Genomic DNA, 18,826 nt, shown 5'->3' on the forward strand with positions numbered 1-18,826 from the left:
GCCAGAGCTCTCTTATCTGGGAGAACCGGGTTTGATTCCCCACTCCTCCACTCGCAGCTGCTGGAATGGCCTTGGGTCAGCCAGAGCTCTCTTATCTGGGAGAACCGGGTTTGATTCCCCACTCCTCCACTCGCAGCTGCTGGAATGGCCTTGGGTCAGCCAAAGCTCTCTTATCTGGGAGAACCGGGTTTGATTCCCCACTCCTCCACTCGCAGCTGCTGGAATGGCCTTGGGTCAGCCATAGCTCTCTTATCTGGGAGAACAGGGTTTGATTCCCCACTCCTCCACTTGCACCTGCTGGAATGGCCTTGGGTCAGCTATAGCTCTCTTATCTGGGAGAACAGGGTTTGATTCCCCACTCCTCCACTTGCACCTGCTGGCATGGCCTTGGGTCAGCCATAGCTCTGGCAGAGGTTGTCCTTGAAAGGGCAGCTGCTGTGAGAGCCCTCTCCAGCCCCACCCACCTCACAGGGTGTCTGTTGTGGGGGAGGAAGGGAAAGGAGATTGTGAGCCACTCTGAGACTCTTCAGAGTGGAGGGCGGGATATAAATCCAATATCTTCATCTACCTCACAGGGTGTCTGTTGTGGGGGAGGAAGGGAAAGGAGATTGTGAGCTGCTCTGAGACTCTTCGGAGTGGAGGGCAGGATATAAATCCAATATCTTCATCTACCTCACAGGGTGTCTGTTGTGGGGGAGGAAGGTAACGGAGATTGTGAGCCGCTCTGAGACTCTTCAGAGTGGAGGGCGGGATATAAATCCAATATCTTCATCTACCTCACAGGGTGTCTGTTGTGGGGGAGGAAGGGAAAGGAGATTGTGAGCTGCTCTGAGACTCTTCGGAGTGGAGGGCAGGATATAAATCCAATATCTTCATCTACCTCACAGGGTGTCTGTTGTGGGGGAGGAAGGTAAAGGAGATTGTGAGCCGCTCTGAGACTCTTCGGAGTGGAGGGTGGGATATAAATCCAATATCTTCATCTACCTCACAGGGAGTCTGTTGTGGGGGAGGAAGGGAAAGGAGATTGTAGGCCACTCTGAGACTCTTCAGAGTGGAGAGCGGGATATAAATCCAATATCTTCATCTACCTCACAGGGTGTCTGTTGTGGGGGAGGAAGGGAAAGGAGATTGTGAACCGCTCTGAGACTCTTCAGAGTGGAGGGCGGGATATAAATCCAATATCTTCAAATATCTTCTTACCATAGAGGTTTTGTAAATGCTAGAGTATCCACTATGTCACTTCTGTTTTTCAGTGGAAGTGACATCTTTAAATACTCTGGCATTCTTACTGCTATGTTACTTCTGGTTGTTACCAGAACGTACACCTTTAGAATGCTCTAGCATTTTTAAAAATGTTTTTGTAAATCCGTGTGGCTCTTTCACACATATTCTGTGGCTCTCAAAGCCCCCACTACCCTGGCAGCCACCATGGAGAAAGCATTTGTCTCTTTAAATCGCTTCTCCAAACCAAGCCAGCTGGTGGCTTGGAAAATGCATTGAAAGTTAAAGTTGCTTTCGCTGCACTACTCATTCTCTCATCTATTTCCCTTCCTTCCTTCTTTCCTTCCTTCCTTCCTTCCTTCCTTCCTTCCTTCCTTCCTTCCTTCCTTCCTTCCTTCCTTCCTTCCTTCCTTCCTTCCTTCCTCCCTCCCTCCCTCCCTTAAACACCTGATGTTCATGTCTTGCAGCTCTCAAACATCTGGTGCTTATTCTATGCGGCTCTTACATTAAGCAAGTTTGGCCGCTCCCGATCCAGCCTGAGGGCCAAACTGGCCTGCCCAGGCTCCAATCAGACCTGCAGGGCTCTCTTCTCCCCTCTCCTGTCCTCACCCTTTCAAGCTCTGAGGCTGCCAAAGTTCCCAGCTCCTTCTCCTTCTCTTTGCAGAGGCTAAAGCAGAAAGCAAAGAGGCAAAGAAAATGTGCAATGGATTTTCCATTCAGGCCCCTGAGCACAGCAGACCTGAATGGAAAATCCACTCCACGTTTTCCTTGTAACTTCCTCTTTTTGTTTCAATGGAGTGGAAATCAGTTTATCTTCCCAGCATTCCTATGGCTCACTCAAGCTTCCTGGAGTTGTGTCCTTGCAAGTCAAGCGTTGATGCTTTGAGCCAGCTTTGTGAGTACCCTAACTTGGGAACCCATAGCCAAAGGGGAATATTACACTGGAGAGCCATTGCTAATCTGAGTAGACCGGGGGGAGGGGGGGGAGAAGCTTGCAATGCCCTATCATTTCATGCTGAAAGTATTTTATATTTTCAGTTTCTGCTGTGATTCTTGTGCTTTTTCTTGATTTTTTTTTTAAATTGCATTGCAAAATCCCACTATTCCTCCACCTTTCTGTTTTAAACAAAACATTGCAAGAGATTTAAGCACATTTGTATTTTAAGTTAAAAAAATAATATATTTAATTGTGTTTACCACTGTCCTTTATAAATATATCTCTGCTATCTGGCATTACGTTTTAGGACACGAATGGCTCAGCCCCACGAAGTCCCATTGATGTCAGATTCGGCCCTCCTAAAAATGAGTTTTACACCCCTGTCCTAGAGCATTCAGTATGTCACTTCTGATTTTTACCAGAACTGACATCTTTAGATGCTCTAGCATTTACAAAAAACTCTACGGTAAAACCACAGGGCTAGCCGCTTAGACCACAGCCTCCAGTAAAAAGTCTCCTTGGTATAGTGGGAGCCCTGCCCATCCCTCATGTTAGGGATGGGACGGTGGCTCAGTGGTAGAGCATCTGCTTGGGAAGCAGAAGGTCCCAGGTTCAATCCCTGGCATCTCCAAAAAAGGGTCCAGGCAAATAGGTGTGAAAAACCTCAGCTTGAGACCTTGGAGAGCCGCTGCCAGTCTGAGAAGACAATACTGACTTTGATGGACCGAGGGTCTGATTCAGTAGAAGGCAGCTTCATATGTTCATATATGTTCATATGTTACCCACTGGCGGGACAAAGAAAATTGGCTTCTTCTTTCCTTCTCGTGCCTTCTCCTCTGCCCAAGTGTGTAGCCAAACCACTGCACGTGAGTGTGCAAACACAGACTGGGCTGGCTATAGATCATCCCACGTCAATTTCTTCCTACAAAGAAGGAATGTGGATGTACAAGGACTCTGCTGTTCGTCCTTCCTTCTGAATTTGATTTCCCTTTTGTTTCCTGTCCTGTCCTTCTTCCCTCCCCTTTTGTCTCACTTAAATACCTACAGGAGCTTTCTTAAGGAAGGCTGATGTTCCCAGAGTTTGGAAAGGCAGGTCATGCCCCAGCTACAAAACTTGGAGATTGAAATGTGCAGTTTGAATTTAGCAAAGGAACAAGGAAGTGTGCTTGCACACCTGGCCCATGTGATGCAGTCAGAGGTCATTTTGTAGGAAAAGGGGTGGTGGAGCTCATTCAGGGATTGTGACGCAGCTGCACCTACTATTCAATGGACAAGGTAGGAACATATGAAGCTGCCTTATACTGAATCAGACCCTCGGTCCATCAAAGTCAGTCTTGTCTACTCAGCGACTCTCCAGGGTCTCAAGCTGAGGTTTTTCACACCTATTTGCCTGGACCCCTTTTTGGAGATGCCAGGGATTGAACCTGGGACCTTCTGCTTCCCAAGCAGATGCTCTACCACTGAGCCACCGTCGCTCCCCTTAGAGATATGAACCTATGAAGCTGCCTTCTACTGAATCAGACCCTCGGTCCATCAAAGTCAGTCTTGTCTACTCAGACCGGCAGTGGCTCTCCAGGGTCTCAAGCTGAGGTTTTCCATGCCTACTTGCCTGGACCTTTTTTAGTTGGAGATGCCTCGGATAGGCCCTGGGACCTTCTGCTTAACAAGCAGATGCTCTACCACTGTGCCACAGCCCCATTCATGGCTCTCCAGGGTCTCCAGCTGAGGTTTTTCACACCTATTTCCTGGACCCTTTTTTTGGAGATGCCGGGGATTGAACCTGGGACCTTCTGCTTACCATAAGAACATAAGAGAAGCCATGTTAGATCAGGCCAATGGCCCATCCAGTCCAGCACTCTGTGTCACAGAAGAACATAAGAGAAGCCATGTTGGATCAGGCCAATGGTCCATCCAATCCAACACTCTGTGTCACAGAAGAACATAAGAGAAGCCATGTTGGATCAGGCCAATGGCCCATCCAGTCCAACACTCTGTGTCACAGAAGAACATAAGAGAAGCCATGCTGAATCAGGCCAATGGCCCATCCATTCCAACACTCTGTGTCACAGAAGAACATAAGAGAAGCCATGTTGGATCAGGCCAATGGCCCCTCCAGTTCAACACTCTGTGTCACATAAGAACATAAGAGAAGCCATGTTGGATCAGGCCAATGGCCCCTCCAGTTCAACACTCTGTGTCACAGAAGAACATAAGAGAAGCCATGTTGGATCAGGCCAATGGCCCATCCAGTCCAACACTCTGTTTCACAGAAGAACATAAGAGAAGCCATGTTGGATCAGGCCAATGGCCCATCCAGTCCAACACTCTGTGTCACAGAAGAACATAAGAGAAGCCATGTTGGATCAGGCCAATGGCCCCTCCAGTTCAACACTCTGTGTCACAGAAGAACATAAGAGAAGCCATGTTGGATCAGGCCAATGGCCCCTCCAGTCCAACACTCTGTGTCACACAAGAACATAAGAGAAGCCATGTTGGATCAGGCCAATGGCCCATCCAGTCCAACACTCTGTGTCACAGAAGAACATAAGAGAAGCCATGTTGGATCAGGCCAATGGCCCATCCAGTCCAACACTCTGTGTCACATAAGAACATAAGAGAAGCCCTGTTGGATCAGGCCAGTGGCCCATCCAGTCCAACACTCTGTGTCACAGAAGAACGTAAGAGAAGCCATGTTGGATCAAGCCAATGGCCCATCCAGTCCAACACTCTGTGTCACACAGTGCCCCCCCAAAAATATATATATATATATACACACACACACACACATACACACTGTGGCTAATAGCCACTGATACCAAGCAGATGCTCTACCACTGAGCCACCGTCCCTCCCCGAAGGAAGGTGGGGAGGAGGAGAGGGGTGTCAGAAAGGGTCAGGAGCTGTGCTCCTGTGAGCTCCTGCTGAATTCAAGGCCTGGATGCAGCCCTGGAAAAGTCGCCAAGTGTGGGGAGAAGGTAGAAGGTTTGTTTTTAGACTGTTACATTGCTTTTAGATTGTATGCTGTTTTCTTATATGTATCTGATTTTAACCTTGTACTATTGACTGCTGTTACCCGCCCGGAGCCCATTTGGGAAAGGGTGGGCTACAAATTGAACAGAATAAATAAAATAATAAATAAATGGGCCTGAAGTCGGTTTCAAGACCAGCACTGTTCATTGGACACCAGCTAGCTTTGCTTCAGGAAGGATACCTGCAAGTCAGCGCGTAGATCCTGCCCCTTTCTCCAGCCTCAGGCACTTTAAGATGCCCTTACACTGGAGCAAGGGCCACAGAAGTTGGAAGAAGGCTGCCTAAGCTGGATAGATCCAAGTGTTGGTCTGAAGCAGTAGAGCAAAGCAGAAGTCAATTTATTCCAATTCATTACACTATTCCACCATTTGATCCTAACTCTGTATCAGTTGACACACTTCACGCACCAACTACAAGCATTTCAGCCCACTGCTCCCCATCCCCCCCCCCCCCCCCCCCCGTCTGAAGAAGTCTGCATGTGTGCAAAAGCTGACATTCCAAATAAAACTTCGTTGTTCTCTAAGCTGGAGGCAGCTTCCTTGGAGGGTTGTTGGATCCATCCCAAGAGCACCCAAATGCATTAAAGACATTCTTTGTAGGAAGAAAACCAACCATGGAGCCATCTATGGGCCACCCACTGTGTGCTTGACCAATTAATAGATCAGAAACCATGCTGTGGTCAACAGCCTTGGTTAGATGTAAGCAGCTGAACGGTTGCAGAGGCAAGTTGCCATGGAGACACAAAGAGGAAGGTCCCTGGGCCGCACCTTTACAGCCTCCCCCACATGAGCCTCAGAGGGCACTACGATCAAACTCACAAAACCTCTCAACGATCCCCGGGCCAGAGGATGCTCAGCTGTTCACAACCTGGGCCAGAGCCTTTTTGGTGGCAGCCCCGACCTACCTTCTGGAATGCTCTCCCTGAAAACATCAGGGCCCTGCGGGACTTGCCACAATTCCGCAGGGACTGCAAGACAGAACTGTTTAAACAGGCTTTTAACATCTAATGGAGGCATCCAGTACTTCACCACCCCGCAGCAATATTCTAACCCCACCCAAACAGAAATGCAAAGCACTCAATAACATTCAGTGACATCACAGTAAGCAGCACTAATCAAGGATAAATAATAATGCCATCTAGGGAATTAAAATTGTATACCTTTGAGATGTTTTAATAACTTAAAAGGTAAAGGTCAAGGTAGAACCCTGTGCAAGCACCAGTCGTTTCCGACTCTGGGATGACGTTGCTTTCACAACGTTTTCATGGCAGACTTTTTACGGGGTGATTTGCCCTTGCCTTCCCCAGTCATCTACACTTCCCCCCCCCCCCCCAGCAAGCTGGGTCCTCATTTTACCAACCTCGGAAGGATGGAAGGCTGAGTCAACCTGGAGCCGGCTACCTGAACCCAGCTTTCATCGGGATCGAACTGAGGTCGTGGGAAGAGCTTTAGGACTGCACTCTGTGCCACTCTGTGCCACGGGGCTCTTTTTAATTACTTACTGTGATTTTTATTGGAATAATTAAATTTTATGTTGTTTTAATTGTTGTTAGCCGCCCTGAGCCCGTCAGTGGAGGGCGGGATACAAATATAATAAAATAAAGAATATATAAATAATAATAAAATAAATAGCACCCTCCTCCCCAGTTCAAGACCCCTGGGGCCCTTCAAGAGGTGGGGGTCATGTCACCCTGCCAGACACCCCCATTTGCAAAAGCGAGCATTACTCTACGGCAGGGATGGCCAAACTTGCTTAATTTTATTTCTGTCAATTAACAGAAATAAACAGAAAAGCCACATAGAATAAACATCAGATGTTTGAGAGTTGCAAGACATGAATGTCGAATGTTTAAGTGCTGAAAGGGAAGAGAAGGGAGGGAGGAATAAATGGGGAAGGGGGGGAGAGGTAGAAAGAAAGCAACTTTAACTTTAAATGCATTCTCCAAGCTGCTGGCTGGCTTGACTTGGATAAATGATTTAAAGAGACAGATACCTATTCCAAGCTGGCTGACAGGACGCTGGGGGCTTCAAGAGCCCCACAATATGTGTGAAAGAGCCACATGTGGCTCCTGAGCCACAGTTTGGCCACCCCTGTTCTAGGATCTCAAAAGTGCCACACACGTTTTTAAGAAGAAAACAAGCCTCTTACGTGTGCAGGGTGTGAGACGGCTGCTCGTTCCTCTCTTGCTGGCCGTAGCAGCTGGTTTTTGCTTCGGGGATGAAGGAGTACCTGTCCAACATGCCAGCGGCCGCCGTGGTAATAATCCCAAGGCCGTCCCGGACTCGAGCCTTCAAAGTGTAGTCCCATTCGTCATAGGCCACGGAAATCAGCCCCGAGGGAAACTCCGCGGGCGTGATCTCCATGTTCCCGCTGACCATGCTGGGGACGATCCAGAAGAAGTCATAGCCGGTCAGGCCCAGCGAGCGCGCCTCGTCCAGGATGTAGACAGCTTCGTCCTTCGAGCAGTACAGCAGGATGACGGAGGAGTGAATCTTCTTCAGCTGCACCGTCGTCCTGGAGTCCCCGATGGGCGTGTCCAAGGTGATGATGTTCTGCATGTCCCAGCCCACAAAGCTGTTCTCCACGGTGTACTTGATGAAGCCAATGAAGTCCCGGTAGCCAGGGAAGGTGCTGGTCACCAGCGAGAAGACGTGCCAGTCGTAGTATTGCATGAACTTCAGCATGATGATGGCCTCCTGCTGGATGGAGGCCCCAAACTGGAAAAACGTGGACATCACATCCTACGGAAAAGCAAGGGAGAAAGGAAAAAACGTTGGATATCAAACAGCTTGGCGAGAGGCTTTGCATCGTGGTCAATCCCTACTTTATTGCTCTGCCAACCAGGAAGGAACTTTCGTTCTTTATCATATAAGGCAGCTACCAATACAGAAGAGTCTTCCACTCCCTCATCTGTCTCTTCAAGGTGGTCTAGCTCACCTAGAATCATAGAGTTGGAAGGGACCTCTAGGATCATTTAGTCCAACTCCCTGCACAATGCAAGAAACTCACAAACACCTCCCCCCCCTAAATTCACAGGTTCTTCATTGCTGTCAGGTGGCCATCTAGCCTCTGTTTAAAAACCTCCAAGGAAGGAGAAGCCATGTTGGATCAGGCCAAAGGTCCATCCAGTCCAACATTCTGTGTCGCACAGTGGCCAAAAAACCAGGCACCATCAGGAGGTCCATCAGTGGGGCCAGGACACTAGAAGCCCTCCCACTGTTGCCCCTCCCAAGCACCAAGAATACAGAGCATCTCTGCCCCAGACAGAGTTCCAACAATACGCTGTGGCTAATAGCCACTGATGGACCTCTGCTCCATATGTTGATCCAATTCCCCCTTGAAGCTGGCTATGCTTGTAGCCGTCGCCACCTCCTGTGGCAGTGAATTCCACGCGTTAATCACCCTTTGGGTGAAGAAGGACTTCCTTTTATCCGTTCTAACCCAACTGCTCAGCAATTTCATGGAGTGCCCACGAGTTCTCATATTGCGAGAAAGTGAGAAAAGTCCTTCTTTCTCTACTTTCTCCATCCCATTCATAATCGTATAAACCTCTACCGTGTCACCCCGCAGTCGACCTTTCTCCAGGCTAAAGAGCCCCAAGCGTTTTAACCTTTCTTCACAGGGAAAGTGTTCCAACCGTTGAATCATTCTAGATTAAGCCACAGAGTCCACCCTCCAAATCAGCCATTTTCTCCCAGAGATCTGTAGTCTGGAGACGAGCTGTAATTCTGGGGGATCTCCAAGCCCCCCTTGGAGGTTGGCATCCCGACTTGAAATCCAACATGTGAATTGTCAGTTTTGTGCAAAGTGATGCGCAACCATTACAGTATACGAGCAAGTTGTTCTGCGTTTAGAATGATCAAGCATGCACAAGCAAGCCCCTCGGATTCTCACACCTGTACGGTATGAAGCCAAGGGAGAAGGAAATCGGTGTGTCTTCTTCGCACACTGGCAACTCAGAGACAGCAGCACGTTCCCCTCCTCCTAGCATGATATCAAACTCTAACATCCAAAAAAGAAAGTCCACATTTGAAGCTGAAAATACTGGCAGTGTTGACACCACGAGATGCTACATCAGAAACTTTGACAACGGCTGTCACAGGAGGAAATTAAGTGCCGACGCGCTGGACAAACTCAGCTCAGCTCTATCTCGCTTGTTTATGAAGCTAAGCTTCAGTTTCAGGGCCCAGGATTGCAACCGCCCGGTTGCAATCCTGTGACAAGCGAAGCTCCAGACGGGGAGAAGAAATTTAACCCATGAGATGATGCCTCTGAGGAGAAGGCCGAGATCAAATTAGCGAATTAGGTCTTAAGCGGCATTACTGAACACAGAGATTGGAAGAAAGAGAAACCCAACTGCATTTTTCCCGTTCTCTGGAACTGAGCCAGTGTAGTGGCTAAGTGCACGGATTCTTATTCGGGAGAACCGGGTTTGATTCCCCACTCCTCCACTTGCAGCTGCTGGAATGGCCTGGGGTCAGCCATAGCTCTGGCAGGAGTTGTCCTTGAAAGGGCAGCTGCTGTGAGAGCTCTCTCAGCCCCACCTACCTCACAGGGTGTCTGATGGGGAGGGAGTAAAGGAGATTGTGAGCTGCTCTGAGACTCTGAGATTCGGAGTGGAGGGCGGGATATATCTTCTTCTTCTTTATTTTTACAGGCCAACCTCTTGCACTGGCCACTGGTTCCCTCTTTGGAGCCCTGCCTTTGCTAACTCATCTCAGCTCTGGAAGAGCTGAGTTTGGCTTCTCAGAAGAGAAGACAAGAGTCCCTTCATTCCTCGACCATCTTTCATTTGTCCTGCATTAGACAAATGCCACCAAGCAGTCTCTGACTTATCTATCATGGGTTCATGAAGAGCCAGTTTGGTGTAGCGCAGGGGTGGCCAAACTGTGGCTTGGGAGTCACATGTGGCTCTTTCACACATATTGTGTGGCTCTCAAAGGCCCCACAGCCCCATCAGCCAGCTAGGAGAAGGCATTTAAAGTCTCTTTAAATCACTTCTCCAAGCCAAACTAGCTGGCAACTTGGAGAAGGCATTTAAAGTTGCTTTCTTTCCACCTTTCCTTTCCTCCCTCATCTCTTTGCCTTCCTTCCTTCCTTCCTTCCTTCCTTCCTTCCTTCCTTCCTTCCTTCCTTCCTTCCTTCCTTCCTTCCTTCCTTCCTTCCTTCCTTCCTTCCTTCCTTCCTTCCTTCTCTCAAACATCTGACATTCCTGCCTTGCGGCTCTGAAACATCTATGTGGCCCTTTGGTTAAGCAAGTTTGGCCACCCCTGATGTAGTGGTTAAGTGTGCGGACTGTTATCTGGGAGAACCGGGTTTGATTCCCCACTCCTCCATTTACAGCTGCTGGAATGGCCTTGGGCCAGCCATAGCTCTTTTATCTGGGAGAACTGGGTTGGATTTCCCACTCCTCCCCTTGCAGCTGCTGGAATGGCCTTGGGTCAGCCAGAGCTCTCTTATCTCGGAGAACCGGGTTTGATTCCCCACTCCTCCACTTGCAGCTGCTGGAATGGCCTTGGGTCAGTCATAGCTCTCTTATCTGGGAGAACCGGGTTGGATTCCCCACTCCTCCACTTGCACCTGCTGGAATGGCCTTGGGTCAGCCATGGCTCTCTTATCTGGGAGAACTGGGTTTGATTTCCCACTCCTCCCCTTGCACCTGCTGGAATGGCCTTGGGTCAGCCAGAGCTCTCTTATCTGGGAGAACCGGGTTTGATTCCCCACTCCTCCCCTTGCAGCTGCTGGAATGGCCTTGGGTCAGCCAGAGCTCTGTTATCTGGGAGAACCGGGTTTGATTCCCCACTCCTCCACTTGCAGCTGCTGGAATGGCCTTGGGTCAGTCATAGCTCTCTTATCTGGGAGAACCGGGTTGGATTCCCCACTCCTCCACCTGCACCTGCTGGAATGGCCTTGGGTCAGCCAGAGCTCTCTTATCTGGGAGAACCGGGTTTGATTCCCCACTCCTCCACTTGCACCTGCTGGAATGCCTTGAGTCAGCCATAGCTATCACAGGAGTTGTCCTTGAAAGGGCAGCTGCTGCAAAAGCTCTCTCAGCCCCACCCACCTCACAGGGTGTCTGTTGCGGAGGGAGACGATATAGGAGATTGTGAGCTGCTCTGAGACTCTGATTCAGAGAGAAGGGCGGGGAATAAACCTGCAGTCCTTCTTCTTCTTCAGTCACGGCAAGCTCCATTGGCCTTTTCCATTGCCAACAGGGATCAGATAGATGCCTCTGGGAAGCTCACAGGCAGGGTAAGGAAAGGGCAGCTTTCTGTTCCGCCTAGTCCTCAGGGTGCAATGCACAAAAAGACGCTGCCTCTGTGAAGTCTTGCATTGGGGAGGGCAGAGGTCTGATCTGAGTTAAAACTTGGAATTTTTGAGTTAAACCAGGAGGTTTAGTTTTCCCTCTGGGCAAGGAACAGACAGGAAGGGGGAAGTCAGTTCAATAGCTTTCCAACCTCAACTCAGCTACCTCTTCAGAAATGCTAACAGGTTCAGCTAAAGACAGTAGAGTGGTCCAGCCTCCCCTCCCCTCCAAGCAGAGAACAGAGATTTGGACTCCTTAAAGACTAGAAGGACTTCAGGAAGAAAGTTCTGGAGGCTTCAGGAAAAGCTTCTTTGGCCCAGCCTGGCCTGGTCAGTGGGTGGTGAAAAGAGAGATGACAAAACTCCTGGGAGCCAGGAGGAAGAGGACTCTCTTGTGAACGTAAGAACATAAGAGAAGCCATGTTGGATCAGGCCAATGGACCTTCCAGTCCAACACTCTGTGTCACACAGTGGCCAGCCCTACCCCACCTGCCCGAGTAGATACAAATTACTTGCCTACCATCTTCTTCTCAATTTGACCCAGAGAGAACTCCAGTTTTCTGAGTTACACCTCTGAGGATGCCAGTCACAGTGGCTGGCGAAATGTCAGGTCTCACGATGCCAAGACCACAGCCACACAGCCCGGAACATCTACAACAACCAATGGACTCCGGTCATGAACGCCTTCGACAACATATTGTATGCCTCTACGGGGAGGAAACCTTCTTTCTGAAGAGCTTGTTGAACATTCCCACCCCCCTCCAATGTTCACCAATTAGCAAGAACTTTGTCATTTGTCATATTCTAATTTAGGCTTCAACACAATTAGCTTTCTTGGCCCACTTTTGGAGCAGAATGGCCTCTCTCTTCCTGTTCTGGATGTTCACTCTCAAATTGAAATCTGCATAAAGGAAGGATAAATAGCCATTGTTACATTATTCAAAGTTTTCTTCAGTGCTCACTATGGATTGCTTCATCAGGGTTTTGTCTCCGGTAGGGAAGATGACTGGGGGCAGAGGAAGACACTCTATTTAGAAAAAAAGTTAAGAGCCCAGTGGTACCTTTTAAGACCAACAAAGTTATATTCAATGTTTAAGCCTTTATGTGCAAGCACACTTCCTCAGATAACAGTGAAATGGAAGTTACCACTCCATACATATAAGCAGAGTGTGGACACCAAATCAGTTTATCCATGCAATGGTCAGCTTGGATATCGGAGAAGAGAGTGTTGGTCTTTGCTTCCAGGTTCACGTCATAGAGTCAAACTACACAGAGTCAAACTACACACCTCAAGAAGCATTTGTGCTTTTTTTTATATATAGAATCATAGATCTGGAAGGGACCTCCAGGGTCATCTAGTCCAACCCCCTGCATAATGCAGGAAACCCATAAATACCTACCCCAAATTCACAGGATCTTCATCGCTGTCAGATGGCCATCTAGCCTCTGTTGAAAAACCTCCAAGGAAGGAGAGCCCACCACCTCCTGAGGAAGCCTGTTCCACTGAGGAACCGCTCTAAACTCACAAACCCCTCCCCCTAAATTCACAGGATCCTCATTGCTGTCAGATGGCCATCTAGCCTCTGTTGAAAAACCTCCAAGGAAGGAGAGCCCACCACCTCCCGAGGAGGAAGCCTGTTCCACTGAGGAACTGCTCTAAACTCACAAACCCCTCCCCCTAAATTCACAGGATCCTCATTGCTGTCAGATGGCCATCTAGCCTCTGTTGAAAAACCTCCAAGGAAGGAGAGCCCACCACCTCCCAAGGAGGAAGCCTGTTCCACTGAGGAACTGCTCTAAACTCACAAATCCCTCCCCCTAAATTCACAGGATCTTCATAGCTGTCAGATGGCCATCTAGCCTCTGTTGAAAAACCTCCAAGGAAGGAGAGCCCACCACCTCCCAAGGAGGAAGCCTGTTCCACTGAGGAACTGCTCTAATGGTCAAGAAGTTCTTCCTAATGTAGAGCAGAATATTTGATGCAGAAACATGAACCTTGATGTACAAAATGCCTTTAAGACCCTTTACAGCCAGGAGACCACCTCTCCCCAAATGAAACCACTTCCCCCCTCCGGTTCTGAGATCTGCTGCTCAACATCTTCTCATAGTCCCTGGTCCTAAGGATGCCCAACTGGCTTCAACAAAGGCCAGGGCCTTTTCGGCTCAGGCCCCTACCTGGTAGAATGAGCTCCCGCAGGAGATCCGAGCCCTGAGGAACTTATCAAGGTTTCACAGGGCATGTAAGACAGAGCTCTTCCACCAGGCTTTTAATTTTTTAAAAGGCTCCTTAGAAAGCTCGAGACTCATGGAGTGAAAGGACAGGTCCTCTTGTGGATCACAAACCGGCTGAGTAATAGGAAGCAGAGAGTGAGTATGAATGGGCAGTCTTCACAGTGGAGGATGGTAAGCAGCGGGGTGCCGCAGGGCTCAGTACTGGGTCCCATGCTCTTTAACTTGTTCATAAATGATTTGGAGTTGGGAGTGAGCAGTGAAGTGGCCAAGTTTGCAGATGACACTAAATTGTTCAGGGTGGTGAGAACCAGAGAGGATTGTGAGGAACTCCAAAGGGATCTGTTGAGGCTGGGTGAGTGGGCGTCAACGTGGCAGATGAGGTTCAATGTGGCCAAGTGCAAAGTAATGCACATTGGGGCCAAGAATCCCAGCTATAAATACAAGTTGATGGGGTGTGAACTGGCAGAGACTGACCAAGAGAGAGATCTTGGGGTCGTGGTAGATAACTCACTGAAAATGTCAAGACAGTGTGTGATTGCAATAAAAAAGGCCAACGCCATGCTGGGAATTATTAGGAAGGGAATTGAAAACAAATCAACCAGTATCATAATGCCCCTGTATAAATCTCATTAGGAATACTGTGCGCAATTCTGGTCACCGTACCTCAAAAAGGATATTATAGCTTTGGAAAAAGTCCAGAAAAGGGCAACTAGAATGATTAAAGAGTTGGAACACTTTCCCTATGAAGAAAGGTTAAAACGCTTGGGGCTCTTTAGCTTGGAGAAACGTTGACTGCGGGGTGACATGATAAAGGTTTACAAGATAATGCATGGGATGGAGAAAGTAGAGAAAGAAGTTCTTTTCTCCTTTTCTCACAATACAAGAACTCATGGCCATTCGTTGAAATTGCTGAGCAGTCGGGTTAAAACGGATAAAAGGAAGTACTTCTTCACCCAAAGGGTGATTAACATGTGGAATTCACTGCCACAGGAGGTGGTGGCAGCTACAAGCATAGACAGCTTCAAGAGGGAGTTAGATAAAAATATGGAGCAGAGGTCCATCAGTGGCTATTAGCCACAGTGTGTGTGTATATATATATGTGTGTGTGTGTGTGTGTATAATTTTTTGGGCCACTGTGTGACACAGTGTTGGACTGGATGGGCCATTGGCCTGATCCAACATGGCTTCTCTTATGTTCTTATTAATCCATGTGGAGACAGCCTAATCTGGCGAACACACACACACACAAACACACCCAGCCAGCCACCCTAGGCAAATGCATAGGTCCAGGGCTTTTTTGTAGAAAAAGCCCAGCAGGTACTCAGTAGCATATTAGACCACATCCCCTAATATTTGCATATTAGGTCACACACTCATTAGCATATTAGGCCACACCCTCTGGGATAATCAAGTGCAAACTGACTGATTAACTTTTCCAGGCCCTGCAGCAATTCTGGCCGGCCAGCCAGGCCCCAGGGAGGCTGCTGCACGGTACATCTGGGCCCTGTGATCCCTGCCTGGCCCTGGGGAGGCTGCTGCACAGCGCGGCTGGGCCCCACGATCCTCGCTGGCCAGCCAGGCCCCAGAGAGGCTGCCGCATGGGTCAGTTCGGCTCAGCAGCCCCCGAGGGCCACACCAAGTGACCTCGAGGGCCGTATACGGCCCTCAGGACAGAGGTTCCCCACCCCTGCATTAGATGCTGGAAGCTAAGCAGGGTCAGCTCTGGTTCAAATCTGGATGGGAGACCACTACGGAAAGGCAGGCAATCGCAAGCCGCCTCTGTATATCTCTGCCCTGACACGGATAGCCTAAGCTACCCCATTCTCATCAGGGCTTTGACTGGAGAAACTCTACATAGAATTGAACTGGGAAACTGCTAGCTTCTGCCCCCCAAATCTGAATTATGGGATAATTTAGTCAGCATCAGATCCCCCACTTGACTACTGAATGAATACATCTGTCTTTGGTTGACACTGTTTCCTCCAACATCTGTGTTCCTCACAAGTCTTCCAATGAAATTGATCCTACTATAACTTAAAGGAATTGAGTTTCTGGGATGGTACGCTCATGTAGTTATTCTTTCCTGACTCTCCAGAAAAAAAAAGCCTGTTGTTTTGTGTCAAATATATTGGCTCACCTCCTAAAGAACTAGAATAGTTTGCTTGTTCAGTCCTGAAGAAGTGGCTCTTAGAAGAAGATAATGGATTTGTATCCAGCCCTTCATTCTGAATCTCAGAGTGGCTCACCGTCTCCTTTACCTCCCCCTTCCCCCAACAAACACCCTGTGAGGTAGGTGGGGCTGAGAGAACTCCTACAGCAATTGCCCTTTCAAGGACAACCTCTGCGAGAGCTATGGCTGACTCAAGGCCATTCCAGCAGATGCATGTGGAGGAGTGGGGAATCAAACCAGGTTCTCCCTGATAAGAGAGCTCTGGCTGACCCAAGGCCATTCCAGCAGGTGCAAGTGGAGGAGTGGGGAATCAAACCCGGTTCTCCCAGATAAGAGAGCTCTGGCTGACCCAAGGCCATTCCAGCAGGTGCAAGTGGAGGAGTGGGGAATCAAACCAGGTTCTCCCTGATAAGAGTCCGCGCACTTCTTGTTCTTGTGATGAGAATTTAACGTTTGCATTCTGCAACTAGGGTCTGTGCTACAGCGGGACTTACGAGGCACAATACAAGTATTACATAGAAGAACGCCAACCCACCCATTGGGACAAAAGTGGGGAAAGAACCCATATATTTCTGCTCTTCGCCAAACTAACAAACCACAGATACATCATCTCCCACATCACGTGCACAAGTCTGTATTTTTTGCCACCGCTTTGAGATCTACATTGCTAAAATATATAAGCAATTCTGCAGTTCTTTTGGCTGCACCCCTGCAAAGCCTAAAAATCAACCTGCTTTGGCGTTGGCATGCGAAGCTCATGAATCGAGACTTCTCGATGGAGTATAATGTGAAAGAAGCCCAGCCATAAATTAGCTTTATTCTTTGCTGAGCAGGTGTGCACTAGTTTTAATTGGCGCATCCCTTCAGGGTTTTCTGCTCTGAAAATCTTCTAGCAGCTCACAGGATAGAAAACGCAAATGCAGAAATCTGGAGTTTGATGTCTGACGTAGAACAATAAAGCAGGAGGAGAGGGGGGGAGTCTGTGTGAGTGTTTGAAAACTAAATAAAAACCATGGCCGAGAAAAAGGGTACAACTAGAGCGATGGTTTCCTGAAACGGTGGTTTGCATTGGGCCCAATTAGGAGACTGTTGACACACACAGGAGATTGCAGAGTTTGTGCAAGAGCACAGGTGGAAATCTACAGCCAAAGAGCTTCAGTAAGAAGCTGCTGAATTAGACAAGTACAGACCTCAAGAAAAGAAGGAGCCCTTATTGAGCTTCCAGAGAGATCTTCTCTTGTCCCAAACCACAGGAGGAGGAGAACATAGGCTTATACCCCACCCTTCTCTCTGAATCAGAGTCTCAGAGCGGCTCACAATCTCCTTTATCTTCTTCCCCCACAACAAACACCATGTGAGGTAGGTGGGGCTGAGAGAGCTCTCCCAGAAGCTGCCCTTTCAAGGACAACTCTGTTAGGGCTGTGGCTGACCCAAGTCCATTCCAGCAGCTGCAAGTGGAGGAGTGGGGAATCAAACCCGGTTCTCCCAGATAAGAGAGCCATGGCTGACCCAAGGCCATTCCAGCAGCTGCAAGTGGAGGAGTGGGGAATCAAACCCGGTTCTCCCAGATAAGAGAGCTGTGGCTGACCCAAGGCCTTTCCAGCAGGTGCAAGTGGAGGAGTGGGGAATCAAACCCGGTTCTCCCAGATAAGAGAGCCATGGCTGACCCAAGGCCATTCCAGCAGCTGCAAGTGGAGGAGTGGGGAATCAAACCAAGTTCTCCCAGATAAGAGTCCACGCACTTAACCACCACACCAAACTGGCTCTGTTTGGCAGTGATATTCCGGACTTCCGCCATCCTCCTTTGCACTTCACTCTCCTCCAAAACCCTGACGTCTAATTATAAATGCCTGCTCGTTAGCTGTTACTCTTCCTTCAACGAGCTCAGCTCCCGAAATTCAAATTTTGAAAGGAAACACTTTGAAAATTAGCCGTGGCTGGGGACTAAAACCTTGGCAGGTGTAACGACGTTTTTATTCCATCGTTTTAAGCTGTGTTTTATGGCTCATTGGAAACTGCCCCTGGAATTTTTGACCAAGGGTTTGGCTTAGAATAAGACGGTTTCACTGAAGTACAGTCCATGCCTCAGTGGCAGAGCAGCTGCTTGGCATGCAGAAGGGCTCAGGTGCAATCCCCGGCATCTCCAGTTAAAAGGACCAAGTGGGAGCTGATGTGAAAATTTGTGCCTAAGACCCTGGAGAGCTGTGAGCAGGCAATACTGATCTTGATAGACCAAGGGTCGGATTCGGCTTAAGCAGCTTCACATGTCCATGTGACTCACATAGAATTCATCTCATCTCATATGGTTTTGTAGGCTGTGAGATCCTATCATTTAACAACTGGGCTAAAACGAGAAAACTGGGCTAAAAGAAATAAAATGAACTTTAAGAGGGATAAGTGTAAAGTTCTGTATTTAGGTAAGAAAAATCCCATGCATCGTTACAGGATGGGGGAGACTTGTCTCGGCAGTAGCATGTGCGAAAAGGATCTCGGGGTCTTAGTGGAACACACACTGAACAGATGTCAGCAGTGTGATGCGGCAGCTAAAAAGGCCAATGCAATTTTGGGCTGTATCAACAGAGGTACGGTGTCCTGATCACATGAAGTGATGGTGTTGCTTTACTCTGCTCTGGTTAGACCTCATCCTTGACTACTGCGTTCAGTTTTTGGCACCACTGTTTAAGAAGGATATAGACAAGCTGAAGCGGGTCCAGAGGAGGGCGACGAAAATGGTGAGGGGTCTGGAGACTTACAAGGAAAGGCTGAATGAGCTGGGAATGTTTAGCCTGGAGAGGAGATGACTAAGAGGTGATAGGATCACCATCTTCAAGTACCTGAAGGGCTGTCATCTAGAGCATGGGGGTCAAACATGCAGCTTGGGGGTGCGTTGAAGCTACATTCCTTAGGAGCACCCACCTTGTGAATTTCAG

General features: G+C 48.7%; 1 protein-coding gene across 1 annotated transcript in view; it reads right to left on the bottom strand.

The window, feature by feature from the left end:
- Positions 1–18,826, bottom strand: part of GRIN2A (glutamate ionotropic receptor NMDA type subunit 2A) — a 388,418-nt gene that overhangs the window by 115,729 nt on the left and 253,863 nt on the right. The window contains exon 2 of the mRNA XM_060260719.1: positions 7,337–7,929. Within this exon, the coding sequence (XP_060116702.1) occupies positions 7,337–7,929 (593 nt within the window). The remainder of the gene's footprint in view (positions 1–7,336; positions 7,930–18,826) is intronic.

This window comes from Heteronotia binoei, chromosome 20 (genome assembly GCF_032191835.1).
Source record: "Heteronotia binoei isolate CCM8104 ecotype False Entrance Well chromosome 20, APGP_CSIRO_Hbin_v1, whole genome shotgun sequence".
NCBI classification, from domain to species: Eukaryota; Metazoa; Chordata; class Lepidosauria; order Squamata; family Gekkonidae; genus Heteronotia; species Heteronotia binoei.